Source organism: Thalia democratica, chromosome 9 (assembly GCF_965202585.1).
Source record: "Thalia democratica chromosome 9, ktThaDemo2.hap1.1, whole genome shotgun sequence".
In the NCBI taxonomy this organism is placed as follows: domain Eukaryota; kingdom Metazoa; phylum Chordata; class Thaliacea; order Salpida; family Salpidae; genus Thalia; species Thalia democratica.
The window spans coordinates 19,722,868-19,744,257 of record NC_139173.1 but is presented as its reverse complement, the minus strand read 5'-3'; the positions used below and the strand labels follow the sequence as shown (position 1 = coordinate 19,744,257).

The 21,390-nt window shown below is 24.7% G+C and overlaps 1 protein-coding gene across 1 annotated transcript; it reads right to left on the bottom strand.

The window, feature by feature from the left end:
* Nucleotides 1–3,548: 3,548 nt before the first annotated feature.
* On the bottom strand, nt 3,549–9,159 carry LOC145844511 (uncharacterized). The gene is made up of 4 exons (XM_082951909.1): nt 9,051–9,159; nt 7,378–7,482; nt 5,440–5,572; nt 3,549–3,856 (listed from the first exon to the last, which is right to left on the bottom strand). Exons 1-4 carry the CDS (start codon nt 9,146–9,148, stop codon nt 3,794–3,796), a joined length of 399 nt encoding a protein of 132 aa, XP_082808035.1. The 5' UTR covers nt 9,149–9,159; the 3' UTR covers nt 3,549–3,793.
* Between the last annotated feature and the right edge of the window lie 12,231 nt (nt 9,160–21,390).

Below are 21,390 nucleotides of genomic sequence, written 5' to 3'. Positions count from 1 at the left end.
GTAAGTAAAAGTTAAAAATTATAAAAAATACAAGGAAATAGTTACTTATCACGAATAATTAATAACTTACAGTAACTGAAAATTAATAAAGTCTATTTAACTCAAAAAATTTAAGTTTCCACTTTCTTTTTTGTAAAAAATTCTTTAGTTTTTGTAGTTAAGCATCTTTTAAAATGTGATTAGTTACGAAAATAAAAGTTTATAAAGCAATAAAGTATTCATATAAAAAACTTTTTTAAATCTTTCATTTTGCATAACTTTAAACAACAATCTATTGTTTGACTAAAAACTTTTTTTGTTTGAATAATATTTTATTGAGTAGTTAATATTTATGTAGTCATTATTTTATTTTTGCGCCCGTAAGGTAAGAGCGCAACTTATTTTAAACTAAACTTAGGATTTCCAGAAACCAATTTTATACTTGCTTCTTTGCAGATATTCAAAAACTGATATCTCCACTTCAATATTCAAATAAAAAATTACATTATTTTCCCTTTACTAGTTATTGCCTCTTGATAGCCAATAATCGCCCTCGGAGTAACACTTTGAAAAAAACTCTGATCTAAAATAATCCAAGAATATACCGTCTAGGTAAGAAGACTATTTTTTTGAAATTGCCAAAAGTTATTACTATCTTGAAAATTTAAGTAAACATAAAGTTTAAGAATTGTAGATAATGTTTTTAGTCAACTAAGGATCTGGTGTAAACAAAAAGTAAGCAAAGATCTGGTTTGAAAAAAAGATTAATATTATAAAGCTATAAGTTTGAATTAATTCCTGAAGTATTTTCACTTTCCAAACAGACAGTGTTGATTGTAATATTTTTTTTTGGTAACGGTTTTTGAATAAACATTAATAACTTGTATTCAAAATTAGTTTTAATAACTTTTTTAGAATTAAAAGTGTAGCTTTGAATGAAAACAGTGATACTAAAATTTTTTAAAGACAAAGACATGTACCTTAAGCTAACTGCTCATTATTATTTTTTAGGTAAATAATAAGATTTAGTTGGGTAATACCGCTGCTAACACATAAAAAAAACAATATCTCTACAAATAAATTTTAATTGTAGTTATTTTTTCTATGTAACTTATAAGTTTTTTATTAGAATAATTATGCAACTTTTTAAAACCTAAAAAGTCGAAACCTAAAGTCCTAAAAATTTAAAGTGTTTTAGGTGCTAATATAAGTAGCATTAATTTGGTATATTTTTGATTTTTTTTATATGTAAAGAAATTAAAATTAAGTTAATTAAAAAAAAGAATTACAATGTTTCTTCTAACTTGCTTTATTAGCTCTTTATTTGAATAAAGTTAAGCTTAAAATTGCAAGTAAAAAAAAGTATGTTTTTTGACACTTAAAAGTTTGTTTCTAAAGAATTATTTTAGTACTATAGTATAATATAAAGTATTTTATACAGTGGGCTGAAAACAGGATTCAAGCGGACATTAACTATTAAAAAAAATTATTAAATAGAAAGTCAAACTAAGTCTTAAGCATAGTTAGATAGAACTTTATTCCTTTATTTCAAAAATGGTTTTGTTACTTTTCTGCTTCAAGTATTTAAACCCAACCAGTTTTTTCCTTTCACATTTCTGCTCAAAATTCTTCATAGTTTTTGTCTAAAATTTACTTGAAGAAAGTTACAGAAAAATACCTGGAATGCTTATTTAGAAAGTTTTTTTTTCTAAAATGTATTTAAATAATTTATTTAAAAGTATAAAACTTTGAGACTTTATTTTAAAATATTGATATATTTTTCAATAAAAATAAATAGATATAAAAATGTAGCTTTTGTCAACCTAAAAAATAGTTAAATACCTTTCGACAGATTAAAAAAAAAATTGATTATTTTTCATTTTTACTTTAAGATACAAAAGAATATGGAATCGATAAGTGTTTTGAGATATTTTACTTTTAAAATTACCATATATTGCCCTAAAAACACAAATGAACTTTCGGAAAAGGTATCAGTTTGAAAAAGAAAAACTATTCCTTATATATATCAAGTAATTGCGACTTTCTAAATTTAAGCTAAACTAATGAGAAGAAAAAACCTTAAGCAAGTTTTAGTGAGAAAATATAATAAAATGTTTTTAAGCAGTTGCTTCAAGCCTTAATTTTTAGGACTATTCAAATTACTTTTTAACTTCAAAATAACAAAAACTTGCTGCGTTTAAACTGACTTAACTTTTAATATACTTTAAGCTGAACACAACCAGACCTATGTTTTAGAAGAAGAAACCTAGCTAAACAAAGTTAAATAAAACTCTAGGTTTAATTTTTTAGTCACTAAAATGGTCAATGTCCGCTTGCCAGCCCACTGTGCTATAGCGTCTTTCAACTTTTGTTTTTTGAAATATAAGATTTAGAAATAAGTGGTTCCTTGAAGTTCATGAATAAAATGTTTTAAACTAAAATGCAGTTTGGTAACTTAATAATAACATTCCTTGCTAGTTGTTAAAATATATATACCAGTGGCGTAACGTGGTATTTTGGTCAGGGGGTGCGCAAACTTTTTCTCAAAAAATCCCCTAAAATAAATTTTAATTACCTATGAAACGATCTTTTTATAAGTAATATAATTGAAATAAATTCATTAAGTATAATAAGTTCGAAGTGACTGTTTGTTACTTTAAAGTTTTTAAGTTAAAAGTATACTTTTTAAATTTAATTTATCTGGTTGTATTTGTTTCAAATAAAAATCACAAACAAAGTTTGTTTCTCATAGGCCGACACGCTTTTTCTTGTACGTTTACAAAAATAAAGATTAGAAAACTAGCAGTAGTCTTAACATTTATTGTAGCATTTAAAAAACTTATAAAATTGTTTAACTTTCCTTTAAGCGTGACGTACTTTTGTAAACTTTCTTTTGTAGAAAAATCTGTCATAAGGTGATACTACTGCGGTGCACTAATTAGTTGCGTGCTTTTTGAGTCTAAATTCTTATGAAGTTCATGAAGTTTAAAAAAAAATCGTTATGGAGTTTTCATCAACATCGGTGCGCACTTTCGCTTGCGCACCGAATTAGTATATTGGATAATTTCCCTAACTTGTCACTAATTGGTATTCAAAAATTCGTTTATCTTTTCGAATTCCAGATAAACATAGTTGAAAAAAGGCAAATTAAGCACAATAAATAAACAACAAAGGATAAATATATAAAATCTTTTTTTTTACTTCTTTCCTTTTTTTGGGTGGCACGCATGCGCCAGTGTCCCTCCCCACGCTACGCCCCTGATATATACTAATGTTTAACTTAAAAATGTTTAAAGATTTTAACATCAGTTAATATACACGTAGATTTTTTTTTACTTAAGGACTCTTAACTTACATAACTTACTCAATAGATTTATTTAGCATAATTTTCTTTGATTTACTTTACATTAATATTATTCCTTTCATTTTGCAGATTGTATAAGTTTTGATCAAAGTACTATAATTATCTAAGGTTAAAATATTATCGAAACACAATTTTACTTTAAATAAACGTAGTTAAAATTTGTTTTTACTTAACGAAAAATTTATCTCGACAATAAACAGCTTGTTCTAAACATGTTAAACAGAAAATGCATAAAGCTTTTATAAATTTGCATTTATTACAAAATAAAATTTAATAATTTAACAATTCTACTACAACACTAAAATAATACTAATTTTTCCAATCAGTTTTTGCAAAAACTTGATTTATATTTTCGAATAAACTTGTTTAAAATTTTCAGTTTAAATCTAAATGGTTAAAAAAAAGTTATTCAAGCTCAAGAACATTAATAACAAGTGAAAATTATTTTTTTTATTCAAGGCCGAGGTCATCATCGCAAACATCTTCTGCTCCATGGTATTGGAATGGATGAAGCTACGAATATTATTTATAATTATTTCCAAAATAATAAAAATCACAACTTAACACGCGTTTTAAAATTGTTTGGTACTTTAAAAAGTTAACAAACATTATAACATTTATTTTAAAAGTAAGTATTTTCTTCACTTACCAAATTTTATAATAAATATTTTTTTCAGGTATACAACACTAATCTAAATTTACTCTTGCTTAAAACATAAACACAACAAAAATAATCAGAGTAACTCATTTTGAAATTTGATCAAGGCTTTTTAAGTACAATTTTTTAAACCTTTTTAAATCTAAACACTTAATTTTATTTTAAAACAACAAAATGGTTAAACTTTTGAATTTTTTTGAAGAGTTTGCTGTCAATCTCTACATGCTTTTGTTTAAACCGAAAACTTTAAAAAATATGTTTCAGTTTTAAAATGAAAAAATACTTCTGCCTAGTATACGAAATATAGTACAATTATACTTTCAAAATATCATCACTCCAAGTGCTTTAATTTTCTTTAAAAAATATATAATGACTTAATTTAAAGACATACTAACATAATAAATTTTTAAAACACAGAATCATAGATTAAAAACTAATTTAAAATGTACACTACTGATAAACTTTATAATTTTTGCCAGTAGAATATGTTTGAACAAATTTTACTAAATATTAAGGTATCCTAAGTTGAATTATTATGTTTCATACAACACTTTTAAAAGGCATAAGCTGTCAATAGCAGTTAGTTATATAACTATATCTAACATTTTTAGAAACTTTCCAAAAAACAAAGATGGCGAAAATTAAATACTATAACTCAAAAAAGTATTTTTCATATTTTAAAGTAGGTTGTTTTTATAAACTTTATAAAAAAAAATTTAAGCTTTCAAAAGTGGGTAGGTGTCAAATACGCACGAAAGGACACTTTTGCACGGGTTAAAATTTAATTTAAGTTTTTAAATTTCATTTTTCTTTTTACTAATTTCATTTTTTGTTGACTTAATTTTTACTATCACTGTTATCCTTAACCCTTACACTCGGTCGGTAACTTTATTTTCTTTTTTTTTTTACTTATCTATTAAAAAAAAACTTGTTCTTGTTTTTTTTATTATTAATAATTTTTGTTAATTTTTTGTACTATCTTTTTTTTGTTGCTTTTTTTATTAACTTTTTTTTTTCTTGTTCTTTTTTTATTAACTTTTTTTTTTCTTGTTCTTTTTTTATTAATTGATTTTATTATTTTTGAAATTTATTATTTTTTTATTTTTACTATCACTATTACCCCTAACCCTTACTCTCGGTCGGTTTTTTTTTTTTTTTTTTATTAATTCATGTTGTTGTTTTTTTTTTAATCTCGTGCAAAAGTGACACTAACTTTTGAAAGTGTCTTCGTGCAAAAGTGACCCATCGTGCAAAAGTGTCGTGCAAAAATATACTTTTGTCAAAAGTGTCTTCGTGTATATTTTACCCATTCCCTTCAAAAGTATATGAACTACTTTATACAGGTCAAAATAAAAATTTTCAAACAGCTATTCAAAAAAATTTAAAAGGCTCAAGGCAATCCCAAATAGTACTTCATATTGTGTTAAGAAAAACTCACAAAGAAGTGAAGTCCGTCATGAAAGTATACCCAGAACACTGTGAACCACATTATGGTCATGATGCAAGTCCAGTAAACTTCCGTCAGCGGCTTCTCGCCCACAGCCGTCCTGTATGAAGTCTGACCTTGTGCGCTGAAAATTAAACTTCCAATCAACAAAAATTTACACTTCTTAGTTATAAGAATTATGAAACTTACCTAAGGTTATTGCTTTAGTAGAAGTAAATTTAAACTGGTATTAAGTATTTTTTGAGTGTTATACATCATTTAACAGTTAAAAAACTTTTTTTCAAATGGCCCTCTTTAAAGAAATAAAAAAAGCTATGGCCCCCTTCAACAAGATGTCAAAAATATAAATACAGAATTAATAGATAAAATATCTAGTGTAAGTTTCAAACTTTGACCTCATGGCCCCCTGTGACTCCTTTACTGCTTTAGCCCCCCCCCCCCCCCCTGCTGCTCATGGCCCCCAACGGGACCACTTGGCCCACTTTTTGAAACCCTGAAATTCACTATTAACAGTACTGTAATTATATAACTCTGTATATTAGACTTTTATTTTTTAATCGTAACATTCCTTTATATGTTCAACTATGTTACTATCAAAATGAAGTTAAAGTGAAACTTATTTGAAGAAAACAAAAACCAAATATTTTATTTGTATAGTAACTTGTCGTTTTATTAACAGTTTATTTATATTTTTTCTGATTCATAAGCTTTTTTTGATTAAGCTCAATTTAGGTTGACAGTTTATAGTTTCAATTTTATAAACTTTTAACTTAAGTTACATTTTGTTAAGATTAAAATAAGGTTTACTTTAAACTTTGTAAAATTAACAACATTTTTATTTTGCTTAGTCTTAAAATTTCTTACTATCTTATTATAATTTACAAAAATAAATAGTTGAAAACTAAATTTATAAAACTAATCTTATTTTCAATATAAAATTGAAGTATTGAAACTTGGAAGACTCAAATAAATATTAACCAATGAGGTGTATACAGGGTTACCAAACGTTTTTAGAAAAATGTTTCCAGGTTTTCTGATTTATTCTACGTTTTTTTAATGCTAAGTTTTTTAGCCTTTTTTAGAATTAATTTAAATTTAAAATAAAAAATGTCTTAAATGGAATTAAGAAAAAATATATATACTGTGATGCTACTATAAACGTGTTTTATAATATATAAAATAAAAAAGATACAAATATATTATTCTAAATGATAAATTTTTGTAACTTTTCGAACTTTAATTATTTTACATCAAAAAATTGCTTCAAGTTCCAGTTTTTTTTTTGGCCTAAATCATCAAATTCTAAGTTTTTCAAGGAATCTATGTTTTTTGGCAACCTTGTGTATATGACTCAAGGTTGCCACTCTTTGAGTAAAAAACTGTCCTGAGTCATCTGGCGTTTTTCAATTCCTTAAAAAACTTTTTTAAATTTACAAAATCAATAAAAACAAGGTTTTCAACAATGAATTATAAAAATGTGAAATAACAAAAAATTGAAAAGAAACAAACTAAATCTCATTCAAATCTAGAAAAAAAAACTGTCCTCACATTTCTAAACTCTTAAAACTATCTTGAGTTGTATATAAATAACTAAACTTGCCTGAGTCATCCTGATTTTTTTAATCATAATATCCTGAGTCATCCTTAGTTTTTCATAAGTATCAAAATATTCTGACTTAACATGAGTGTGTGGCAACCCTTATGAGTACTTAAAAATGTGAGTAAAATTAGTGTAGATTGTAGACACCAATAACATAGCTTCTGAAATACTTAAAGCAGAAAAGAAACAAAATCAGTTTTGAAAAAAAGAGACCCAATTCTACTCAACAAAGCATAGCTTTTAGTTAAACTTTCAATTATTAAAATAGCCATTTAGACATTCAAGCCGTTTGTGAAGTACTCATAAAATAATTATGTACAACAACTTACTTAAGCAACCAAGATAGTCCATTCTTTCTCAAGTCGCTCCATACAGTGAAATTTCTGTTATTTGCCACTTCCATGGCCTCATTTGTTGCTTTTGGTGCAGAAGAGCTAAAAATTTAAATAATGGTAAGTTTTTTTAAACTACTAGACCTTTTCAATTTTGACTATTTTAATTTGCAAAGACAAAAAAGCACTAGGTTGCACTGCACAACCATTTACGACCTGAATTTGTCCTCATTAGGACTCATCAGGCTGGAAATTATCACAATGAATTGCTGTATCACTCTAAACAAACATGGCTAAGTATAACAAACAGAAACTGAAGCATTACATAAATATCAATTACTAAAGAAAAAATGAAAATAAATATACTAAGGGAAACCATTATTCAAGGGCTAAATTTATCACTTAGATAAATACTTACTAATTCACATACTTGTAATATATAATTTATTACATTACTCTTATCTGTTTAAATTAGTAAATAAGCTTTAATGTGTGTAAAAAACTTTAGTATAAGTCACAGTGGACATGCAACTGAAAATAAGGATTTTTTTTTTGCTAAAAAACCAATGGCTAAAAATTCTAGACTATTTAATGCTTCAAACTTAAACACAACTTCCCTCTACATAGTCAACTGCCATAAAAAAATATTTAAAAAACTACTTTCACTATTTAAAAAGAGTACTTTATTTCTCTTTTATTGTTATAATAAATACTTTAAAATCTTGTTTACAAAGCTAAACTTCATTTTATTAAAAACTTTTTTTTTTAAATTTAAATGTAAAACATTTATTTCAGAAACCGCTTTGATCCTATATTTACTTAATATTCTAAACTAATTTAAGATTCTACAAGGTTAAAATAGATTTTTTTTAAACCAGCGCTTTTAACAGATTTTTAAAACAACTGTCACTGAATCTACAAAAATGTTTTTTAATTTTCAACTGATGTGCTCTTGAAAATATTCAAAAAAGTTATAAATTTTTAATTTTATTTTTGATATTTTACTTAAAAATTTCAGAAGAAAATTTTTTTGACTATTTAGAAAACTTTATATTTAATAAATGTTAAATATTATTAATCTGTTATAACACAAAAAATATTTAGGTGTAAGCTTAGTTGTCTAATATTTGTGTTAAAAATAAACCTTTTAGATTTAACTACCCTCATTTGTTAATTTTTATTTGAAATTTTTCTTGTTTAAAAATAAAAAAACTTAATCGTATATAAGCTTTTAAATTATTATTGAGGACCATTTCCAGAAAAGATGAGGTATCTCTATCTCAAAACAAAATAAAAATAATTTTTTAGTGAGTTTTTAAGCATTCAAGAAGAACCATAATAGAAAACTTGGTTTGATATAAAACTCTACACAAACTTGAGTATACCTCAATTTCTTTTTGTAAAAAAAATGTCTTGATATATAAATATTAAACTTCCAGATCAAACACTCAATTAAATACCTTATTTAAAAAATTAGTAAATCAAGACAAACAGAAAAATTGAACTACTTAAGATTTCACACTTATAAATAATAATATTTTAATTTGTAAACTTATTCAACTTTTATATCAATTTTTAAACTACAAAAGTTATTATTAACTTTTTTTATATAGACGTCAAACGTTGTTCTCGATTTATTGAAATATTTTATTAATACAACTCTTACTTACCTAGCAAACACTTTAGAAGTTGTGCTAGTTTGTCTAAGCATTGACCTGCAAGGTCTTATTAAATGCCTTAGATCATTCCTCAAAGCAAAGATTAACATTTTTAAATTATTAATCTGTAAAAATAATAACGATTTCATTACAAGTCAAGTTTTATTTCAATTTTAAATAAAGAAATTTAACTACATTTCTTAAATGGGTATAGTTTTCTAAAACTTAAACATAGACTTTAGATTAGAAACTTACCAAATGCAATCAAGATCTGGCCTTGCTTTTTTGCTAAGACCCAAAACCTCTTTAAAAAATGTCTGAATCCAGCCAGATTTCAATTTTGAAAATAATTGTTGATCAAGTACCAGATTTAAATAATTAAAAAGAGCAATAATAGTTTATCTTATTAAAAGTAAACTTTTTTATCTTAGGTAACAATCACACTTAAGGGCATACGGGGGTCCACCTTGATTTTTACAAGTTGATCTTATTTTATGGCATTTTATCTGAGCTATCAGACATTTTTAAACGCTTGAAAAAAAATTAAAGTAGTTTTTGAGATATGAGCAATCAAAGTCAGTGACCTCAATAGGTTCCTAATGAAAGTTGCAAACTAAAAACGCATAAAAAGACCATTTTACTAAAAATCTATCTCCTCCTTCATTTTTTAAGCAATCTGCTTCCAATTTATAACAGAAAATATATGATTAAATTCTAAAAAGATTAAATGAAGGAACTTTACTTGTTTTGAAAAATAAAATTTTATTTAAAAAAAAACTACCTATTTTTTTGATTTTTTTTTATATAAAATTTTTATTTTTTAATATTTTTAGAATTCTAACATTCAAAGTCTTTTAAATCATAAAAGGAGCATTTCCTGAAAAATTGAGGTCTCTAGCTCAAAAAATGAAGAAGTTAGATTTTTAGTGATTTTTTTAATTTAAGATAAAATTGATCCCAAAAAATTTGCGGTCCATACGTTTGTATTGGAAAATTTTTATAAAAATTACAACATCTCAAAAGTTAAATAATATTTTTTGATTCTATAAAAACTGGCTTGTAGTTGGTACTTAAAGCTTTCATATAACATCCAATGTTATTTTTAGTAAAAAAAAATGTTTGACCCCATCCCCCTATGCCCTTAATTAATAACATTAAATTGCTTAAAAATTATTGAGTAAACCACCAAATAAAAAAATTTACAATATTTTTACAAATATTCATAAATACATTATTAATGCTACAATATAATTTAAAAATTTATTATGTAAAACACTAAGATATATTTTTATTTGCAATTTTAATTGCATATGTTTTACTTAATTGGATGAATAAAAGCATGTAAAGTATCATATCCATATAGGGTTTCTACCAGAATCTAGAATAAACATTAAAGAAAAGTCTAGATATTTAAAACGTTTTCTGAATGCTTTAAAATGCTTAATTCTATTTTTTGACACTCAAATTTTTACTTAATATTATAACTAATGTAGTCTATTGTACAGGTAATAAACTAAATACAACAAGTTTATAACTTTTTGTTCAACAACTTAACTTATATTATAAAAAATACTACTAAACTATCAAATTGAAAAAGACTGTTTGTTCTTTTAAATTTTAATTTAAATTTACATTTTATAATTAATGAGACCTTCTTATAGAAATTAATAATAATTTAAATACTAGAAAAACAAACCTTGTAAATTATTTCTTAAGGTTTGTTCAAATTTTGAACTTTATAATTTTCTAAAAAAGTGTAATCTTTAAGACAAACACAAATACTAAATTACAAACAAATCAATATGATAAATAGTTGTAAATGTAGTTAAAGGTCCAACAACAGGCAAACAGTAAATTTAGGAAAAAATCAAGTGTTTTTTGTTGCATAAATAAAGGGAAATCAGAAAAGTGGGAACCCTGTTCATAGTAATTTTGATTCTTTCTTTTCATAAAATACCATTATATTATATTTTTATATACTATTTTATATTTTTGTGACTGTATTTATTCCTAAACAAGCTTGGTTTGAATATTTTTTAAATATTCTATAATAGGATCGGGTAACTTTTCTAGTCTGTGTGCATGATGTGAAAGTACTTTATATTTAACTTTATATAGTAAGGTGGGGTTTGTTTGGTATATACTTTTGTGGGACACTATACTCTAAGAAACATTTTAAAATTGGTTATGTTTACAAAAAAGCTCTACTAAAAGGCATCAAAAGATTTTAAAAACAACAAGTTTACACTTAAGAGTTTATTAAACAAATAGTGTTTCATGCACTAAGCAATGTTCATAAACTCAAATCCTTTAAAACACAATGGACAAAACTATTATAACTATTACTAATCATGACATAAATGATAAACTACCTTAAAAAATTAATTATGACTAAAACTTATTTATTATATTTAACTTTAATTATTAGTATTAGTGTTCTGTATAGTATTTGAAAAATCTAAATTTAAACTTTTTTTAGAGAATTAAGTTATTATGAAAAAAAAGAAAAATTTACACAATTCAGGGTTGCCACTCTTTGAGCCAAAAAATCTTCCCTGAGTGACCAAAAATTTCCCTGAGTAACCTTAAATTTCCCTGAGTTTCCCTGAGTATTTTTCAAATCTTAAAAAAAAAAATTTCTCTTCTAACACAAATTATTAATACCTCATTCTCATTTTTCTTCTTTAATAATAAAAGGAAGGTTGTATGTGTATGCTTCTGCATTAAATCTATGAAAAAAACTGTTTTCAAAAACTCAATCTTAAAAGTTTAAACCAATTGAAAATTAAAAACTAAATTTTTGCACAACAATAATGTGCAAGCTGCAGGACCCTGTGTTAATAAGTTGAGGTAGACCTGAAGCCTCTCTATCAAAGTCAACTTTTTTTGCAAGAGCAACGTTCACATTTGGTCCATCCATTGAAATTTGGATCAAATTTTTTAGGTTTAACTCTTGAATTTCAGTCAATAGGGCTTTTTTTAAATTATCTGCAGTACAGTGACCTAAAAATGCTGAAGTAAAATATTGACAGTGTACTTTTTTTTTCTTCATGCATCTCACCACCAAATCTAGTTGAGTTTTTTGCAAGACTTTATTGAAACACTCATCAAATGAAATGGAATAAAAAGACGAGCACAAAACTGTTTTTTTTAAGACATCTTTAAAAAAAGGGGCTATACCAAAGTTTGTTATATATGAATATTTGGTTCTATTCATGCAGAACTTTTTTGCAATTTTACTATCAGGAAACATGGTAGTGAATAAAGTGTTATTATTATTGCAAGAGTTTCCTAACCAGTTTTCTTTGGTACACTTGAGAGCCCAATAAATTTCAGCAGCTGTTAAAGAAGTTGCAGCTGATATACTAGTTGAACTATTAGCCCCACCAAAATAAGAAGTAATTGCATTATTTTTACTCTTAGAGGCTTTCAATTTAAGATGTTTTTTCGACATACTGTGCGATTTCAATGCCCTTATACCCATGTTGGATAAGGCCATTGGTGTATCATCACCACACCACTTACATTTAAACTTCTCTTTGTCTACATCTTCAAGTAACCAATCTTTGAAGTCTTCATGGTTAAGCCAACTTTTTTAAACAAGGTTTTAAACTGTACTTTACTCATAATATTTAAAAAAGCTTTTAAATTAAATCTGCAAAAAAGTTGTAAAGTATATTAAAACATTCACACTAAAAAATTAATTACCATTACTGCTACTACTTTTGAAATTATTATTCATAAACAAAAATTTAACCTCTATTTTTTTAACAAAAGTAATACAACACTAATCTGTATTCATTTTAATTTTTTTTACTGAAAACAAGTAGTTGTAAACAAATAACAAATAACTTTATTATTTAAAAAATAAGAACTAATAGTACAACATAGTGTTTTTTAAACTACATAAGTAACTAAAAATAAAAAGTTTATTAGAACTTTTCAATGAATAGTTAACAACAACTTTCATTTCTCTAAACTGTTTGATTTTACTTAAGTAAATATAAATTTAAAACTTAAAAAAACTACAATGTTAATACTAAGAATATTGAAGAACTAGCCGCAAGGCTAAAAAAATTCTAAATAACCACTTAAATAATAAAAATTACTACTTTTGAAAAAAATATTGAAACTGGATTAACTAAACCTCATTCTAGATCTAGAAAAAAAATTCCCTGAGATTTTCAAAAACTTCCCTGAAATTTAGAGAAAAAATCAAAACTTCCCTGAGTTTCCCTGAGTTAAAAGAAAAATTCCAAAATTCCCTGAGTTTCCCTGAGATTTTCTACAGTTTGAAAATTCCCTGAGATTCCCTGATTTCCCTGAGTTCCCTGAGTGTGTGGCAACCCTGACAATTGCATAAAAAGTGACAATAAGATTTAAACAACATATAAAATATAAAGCATGGTAGCAAACTATGAATTGGACTTCAGGTAAAAGTTGGCAATATTTCTGCATTTTCATGTAGATTTAAGTGATGTTATAATGTCATCAAAGCTTCAATTTATAATTTTTTCTAAGTAACATTTCAGTAAAATAGTTAGTTATCAAGCTTTGAGATAGTTATTTAATGCTAATGTATTCATTATAATGCTAGTTTTATGCATTTTCTCAACAACTAATTGTGAGTTCACTATGGTGGCAGTGATCGCATGATTGGATTGTTGGTGTGATTTTTTTGTTGTAGCTCCTGTGAACACTTACTTGGGGATTTGAGCTACATGATTTTCCATACTTTGTGGTTTTTAGTTTTGAGATTTTAGCCTTGTTAGTGTTCTCCAAATGGCGTGTCACCAAGGTTTTTTTTTATTTGTTTAAAAGATAGTATTTCTTTATTTTATTTTTGGATAGTTAAAGCTAAATACTAATGGGGCAGGTAAACTAACATATGATGTAACACACTCACTTTTCCCCAGAAAACGTTTATCATTGCAAGGGGTAGAGTTTGAGACTGATGTTTTTTACCATAAAAAAAATTATTTACAATATCTTTAAAAGTTTTGAATGCAATGCAACCTACAGTAGTTTTTTTTACAGAATCTAAACAAAATATAGCTATTACTTGTTCTACTAATTGTGCAAATTTAGCTTTATGTTCTTTAAAAAGGCAAATATGAATTTATATAATCTGTCAATGCAACACTATATCAGGGTTGCCACTCGTTTTTTCAAATTTTTTTCCAGGTTTTCAAATTTCTTCCAGGTTTTTAAATATAAACATTTCTGGGTCTATTTTTAGTTTTAAGTTAATTTATATAAAAGAAACTGTGTTAAATAGTAGAAAAACTTTTAAAAGAAGCTGTAAAGTTACTTTAAATGTGTTAAAAAAAAAAATTTTTTGATGATGACAAAACAATCTTATTTATATGTTGGTTTTTTCGTGCAAAAATTAAATTTTAGTACTTAAAATGTTAAAATCATTAAAAATTCCAGGTTATTTTTTCCTGAATTTTCCAATTCCAGGTTTTTCAAGGTTTCCAGGTAAAGTGCTATATGCAGTGACATGGTTTTAGAAATTGTTTATTTGACATTTACTAGCTTTAGATAACTTATACCTGTTATGGGTATTTTATAATTACAAAACATTCAACATTTTATAGGTTGTAAAATTGATTTTAAGGGAAAAGACGAAAATATTAAACTTAAGCTAACCAGTCACGACCACAACAAGTCACATAACAACTATGGTCAATGGATTGGACCTGGTTTAAAGAATAAGCTTTCAGTCCTTAAATCACACATAAATTGTTTTTTTTAGGTTTTGAGCTATAAAAAAATAAAACAAATAGAAACTTTACCTAAAACGAATTATAAAATTTAAAAGCAATACATTATTTTGTACAAAACAAAGTTATTGTTATAAACCTCGTGAGAAAATTTAATTTAATATTAATCAAAAAAAGACTTATAGTGTTGTTTAATTTAATTTATTAAAAAGTAGTCTTGAGCTTGACTTTTTACTCTTGTCATAGATTTTTCAACTTTAACTTAAAACTAAACCTTTGTTTTTATAACTTTTAAGATAAAAACATTTTTCTAAAAAAAAGCTCATAGTTATTTTAACTTAAATGTTCTAACTAAGTACATTGGATACAGAACATTTCATTTATGCCAGCTATATTACAAATATATTCAAAAGTTAAAATGTACTTTTTAAATACTATTACGACCTGTTTTTTATAAAGGTTGATATTATTAGCTTATTGACCGACAAAATATACTTAAAATATTTAGAACTAGGACTTGGTGCACAAAAAATCTTTTGGTTATCGAGTCGTTCACCTAGAATACCTTTTATCGTTTTTTCGAGGACCAGGACAGTTAATAAATTTTTAGTAACATAAAAATCCACATCCTAAAATCAAAACATGATAATTAATTACCAATGTTTTAAAAGCGGATTTAATAAACTTGCAAGTTTTAGCTCTTTTTTAAGTTATGCATTTAAAAAGAAAGCTTTTTTTTAGCTTAAGTGTTAAAATTTATTAACTAAAAAACTTTTTTAATAAGTTATAAAATAAGCAAGAACTATAGTATAAATTCAAAAACATTTAAATTATAACTTAAAGTGGTTTGGTCAAATTTTGGAATAACAAGACGTTTATTTAAGAGTTTTTATCATTGCATACATTAATTCAAACAGTCTTTTCATAGTTCTTTTTTGACCCGGGTACTTAAATTCTACTCTGAGCATCTGTTGTTTTTTTTTTTAATAAACTTCACTACTAAGCTAAGCTGTAATGTTTAAATTTTGCATTGCCGGTTTGAGACTATAGTGATACTATTTTCTTTCTATAATAACTTATATTTGTCTAGTGATTTTCTTTGCATAAATTTTTTTTGTTGTTTTTCAACCATTTAAAATAAACTAAAAAATATGTGTTTGTATTAAAACTTAGTATTTCAAAGGGCTTTTTTTTTTTTAATTACGGATTTTTATTACGATTGCAATAAATAATTATTAAAGTATCTAATTTTTAAATCAATAAGTTTTTGTAAAGTTTAATAAACACATTACTTTTAAATGTAATGTGTGAAGTGAATGACTAAACGCTCTTTGTGCATTGTTCAGTTAAGATTTAGTTTAGATTTTACAAGTTTTAGATCCGATTAGCTTTACTTATTTTAGGGGATTTTACAAAAGGTAAGCCAAAATTGTGAATGATGCATTTTTACAACCAGGTTAACACAATTAGAGTTACAACATTACAGTGAAGAATTTGGAGAGTTTCAATGCTTAAAAGTTTAAATAAGGTTTTTATGGCAGCCAAAGGAGAATTAATATTAAACATAAATTATTTAAGTAAAACATCTCTTACCGTTTTTTTTTAAATAGTTGTAAGAGCAAACATTTTTTAAAACCCAAATTAAAGTGATCCATATTTTTTTAAAATGATAAAGTACAAAGTTAATTGACCTTATACAATGATAAAATCTCCTATCAAAATACAACTATTTGGTGTAAGCTTTGGTGTAAATTGGCTCCACAGGCGTTCTTTCAAAATACATTACAATCAGCATGAGTGTAGCTTTAAGTCTAACAAATCCACCCAAACAACATTGTACAATAAAACAATCTAAATAAAATATCTCATGCAAAAAATAATACAATCCCAACAAAAAGAAGAAACATTCAAAAAGCAGAACCCTGAAAATTAGAAAGAATGACTATTATGAATTCCAACTTAAATTTAAATCCAACATAAATATTCTAAATTAAATTTAAGATCATAGCTCTCAGCCCTATGCCACATTTTTAAATTTTCTCCCTTTTTAAGTTTTTTTAATTGTGACATGGTTTTTGTTATTTTGATTTATTACTCTTAGTTGTATACAATTTAATTTAGTACAATTCTTGCTCTACATGTTTATAATTTTAATTAACATTGTCATAGCATTTTAAAAACAGTTAATTTAATTAACACTTACCTATTGTTTGAGTACTTATTACCTTTAACACTTAAAATTTTTAATATTGTTTATTATTACTAACTACTACCTATTATAAATCTATCTATATATGTAAAATACTTTAATCATTATTTATTAGTTTGTACCTGAAAACCTGCTCAGCACTAGCAGTGAAACTTAGTTTAGTTAATTAATTTTAGTGAACACTTATTGTTCTTATTAACCTTTTTTTCTGAAATGTTTTTTATTATGTTCTTTGTAATGATGAATTAGTAGATGACTTGGAAGTATTTATTTATATACTGCTTAAATAAAAATTAATTTCAAGTTTTTTTTAAACCATGATTAAATGGTCATACATTATTAAGTTTTAATTTCTTTTTTAACATTAATAATACAAAATTTATAAGCTTAAATTTTTTTATTTTATTTAACTTAAATTACATTATAAAAAAACAATTAAAAAATCAAAAAAACTAATATTTACTGAAGTTTATTAGGGTTACCAAAAAACATGGAGTATGAAAATTTAGACAAAATACAAGTAGAAAAACCGGTAATTTGAGAAATTTTTAAACTAACATATAAATTAAGAAAATTTGACCATATACCAAAAATCTACCTTATAGCATTTTTTTGTATTTATAGTTTTATTTATTATAAAAATCATTTTAGTAGCATTGAAATATCTTTTCAGTAGTATAATACAAATTAAGACAGTTTTTAAACTTAAACTTAATTTTATAATAAAAACTTGTACTTTGAAAATCTTTAAAAGAAATTTCAAAAATCCTTTTCTAAACCAGCTTCATTTATTGTTAATTTTTTTATTTAAATAGCACTACAGCATCTTTACAGTATACTTTTTAATAATAAACTCATTTATTTTACAACTTTATATTTTCAACAAAGTTTGTTTGAATAACTAAGTTTTGCTAAAAGACCTTGTCAGTGTTTAGAATAAACTAAAAATTTCTAAAAAAGTCAACAAAAGTAAATTTTCAATAAGTAATTAGTTAATATTATATTTTACATAATTATTTTTGGAATATCATTTATTATTAAACACATTTAAAGTAGTATCCTTATACCTTTAAATTTGAAAACAGGGAAGAAATTTATAAAAATCCAGTGGCCACGTCTAAATAATGTCATTACAAAATACAATAACTTGGGTTTTAAAAGTGTCAAAGCTCCTATTTAAATAACAAAGCTCATGAAATCACTAGAAAAACAATATTACAATAAAAATCACAAAATATTCTAACATTGAATTTACATAGAAAAACAAAAAACTTATAATTTAGTTGTAAAAACAATCAGTTGTAAGAAACTTAAAGAGTAGTATCAAGACAAGCTATCAATTTTGACAGCATAAATACTTTAATGCTAATAAAGAGTGTTTTTTTTTAATTAAGTTATAGTGTTAGTTTATGTTATTTTTATCTAATAATTTTGATATCTTTGATTAATTTTATGCTTATAATAGGGTTGCCCTAAAAACCTGGAAAAACTTTTAGTTTGACATTTTAGGCTAAAACAAATTTGGTTTTGAGAAGTTTAAAAAAAAAAGTGAATTTTGAACAAAAATCACTAAAAACTTGGAAATCTTGGAATTTTTAACATTTAAATGTAAAGTAATGAAGTTTCAATATGACAAAAAAAAATTATCATAAAGACAATTTTTTGGTTATCATAAATTATTTTTTCTAAAAACATATTCATAGTAGTTTTACAGTTTTTTATCAATTTTGTTATACTATTTAAAAAATTTTTTTACCTTAAACTTAATTTAAAACTAAATAAACCCACATACTTATATTCTTAACCTTGGAAGATATTTCTCAAAAATCTTAGGCTCTTTAACTCTTTTATAAATAAATTTGTTTAATATTGAATTTATCTTACACTGGTTTCTTCTTTGCTTTATGTTGCTTAATATAGTTGAGACAAAAATATATGTTTGAAGTTTCTCATTGTATATGCAGGGTTGCTAATCACTCAGGGTACTCAGGATATTTTGAAATTTTAGAAAATCCTAGGATGACTCAGGGTATTTTTAATTTGTTGTTTTTTAACAGATTTTATAAACATCTAAGGATAATTTTTTCAATATCTAGAATGAGATTTAGTTAATCCAGTTTCAATATTTTGCATTTTTATGTAACCAATTTTGTTCAAAAACATGATTGTCATTTAATTTGAAAAGCTTACTTAAAACTTTTTGACTTTACCACTAGTTCTTAAAAATAACATTTAGTTTCTATTTGAGTTTGAAATAAATATCTATCATGGTTTGAGTTTATTCATGCAAGTGAGTACTTAATGTGGTAAGATTTAAGATTGTCAATTAAAATGTAAAGGGAAAGATTCTAACTATTTTCTTTTGTATATAAAATTAACTAACATGGTTAGAATAAATTATCCACAAATTTTGCTTTTTAATTTCAGTTGTTTTAAACCAGAGTTTCCCAAACTTTTTTTAAGGCGCCCTTTTAAAGAAATTAAACAAGTTATAGCCCTCTCTGACAAGATTTCTCAAAAAACCAGTCTTAAATACACCTACAATTTTTTTTTGCTTTTCATTATCAACTCAAGAATATCTAGTGTAAGTTAAACATTTTGGTCCATGATTTTTTTGGCCCCTTAGATTTCTGAAACTTTACTACAATATCTAGTATTAGTTTCCAAACTACCCTTAAATACACCTAAGACTTTTATTTTGTTATTCATCATCAACACCTTCCTGTGGCCTCTTACTACTCACTCCACCCCCCTCTTCGCAGCTTATGGTTAGCTGATTAAAACTTTTAGCGTTGAATTTAAAAAAACAATATTTCTCATAAGTTTAGTGAACATCTAATGCAGATACATACACATACAACCTTCCTTTTAATTATTAAGAAGAAAAATAAACATGAGATATAAGTAAGGTACCAACACCAGAGGCAAGAATTTAAAAAAGTATTAAGAATGATTAAAGGCAGTTTTTTGACTAAATAGTGGAAACCATGTATGCAGTGAAGCTTTCTAGTTTTTGAAAACTTAAATACACAATAGCATTCTAAAATACAAATAAAAACTTAAGAAAATATAATTAAATTTTTTTAACTGGTAGAATATTTTTATGCATAATAGTGTTAAAACTAAGAACATATATTATGTTTTTTTAATTGTATATCTTAATTTATTCACTATTAAGAAGTAAAAAAAATTTACATAGTTAAGTGTAATCTATGGATACTAAAATAAAAAATGTCTTTTATTATAAGTATTTGATATCTTTTAATATTTAATCTAATATATCATAATAGAATATTAAACTTTTTTCAGTCAAAATTGTTACCATTTATAATCTTTAAATTAATACTACTTCATGAATATTAATGATAATATCTTAAGTTTAAGGGCACAGAGGGTACAGACAGTTTCTTTGAAAAAATTAACACTGACTCTTATATGAAAGCTGAAAACAAAAACTATAAGTCAGCTTTTAGAGAATACCCAATTTTAAATAACTTTTGAGATATAGTTTTTTATGTGAAATATTTCTGATATGAACATGGGCTGCTATTATTTTAATTATCAATTTACACCATAAGTTTATCTTAAATTTAAATGACATTATCCTTGCATTTTATTAAAATTACCTACTGTAATGTACAACGCTAAAAGTAATAAATGGTTTTATTTAAAACCACTGTAATTAAACTAAGAAATTATAATAAATGTATCATAATAAATAATAGAAAATGTATTAGCTTTATGACCTATAAGAAAAACTTTAAGGTTTACTTGAATATTATTTAAAAAGAATACACAACTAAGCTTTTTTTTTAATTCTTCTAATTTATTGTTTGATATTGAGTTAAGATTATACTTATAAAGTATGAAAATTGTTGTGTAAAAACTGTATTAGGAGATGGATTTTTAATAATATAGTATTTTTTTGACTTTTTATCTTAGTCCTCCATAAAGCTACTATTTGAGTCTTTGTCCCCTTATATCTGAAAAACTAATTTTAATTTTATGAAATGGTTAAAATAAACTGTTACCTTAGTTAATAATTTTTAACATTAGATCAACATGTAAATATAGTGTCTTACACCGTGTGTCATTAAAATAATTTATATAACAGCTAGGCAAAGTTATGAAACTGTTTATATATATTTGTTTAGAACTGAGCTTTATTGTACGTTCATATTTGATATCAAAAACATATAAATAATCTCTAAACTCTGCTTGAGATTTTAAAAACTAAAAACTTCGAATTTTGTGAAATGTTATAATAATAAAATCTTGACAATAACAGAAAACTACATATAGTAAGTATTTTAAATTTATTCTTTTTAAGTTTTGTATTTTTCTTAAAGCTAGTAGTACTTGTTAAATATAGAAATAATTGTTCAAATTATTTATCAAATAAAAACAGGTTATTTTT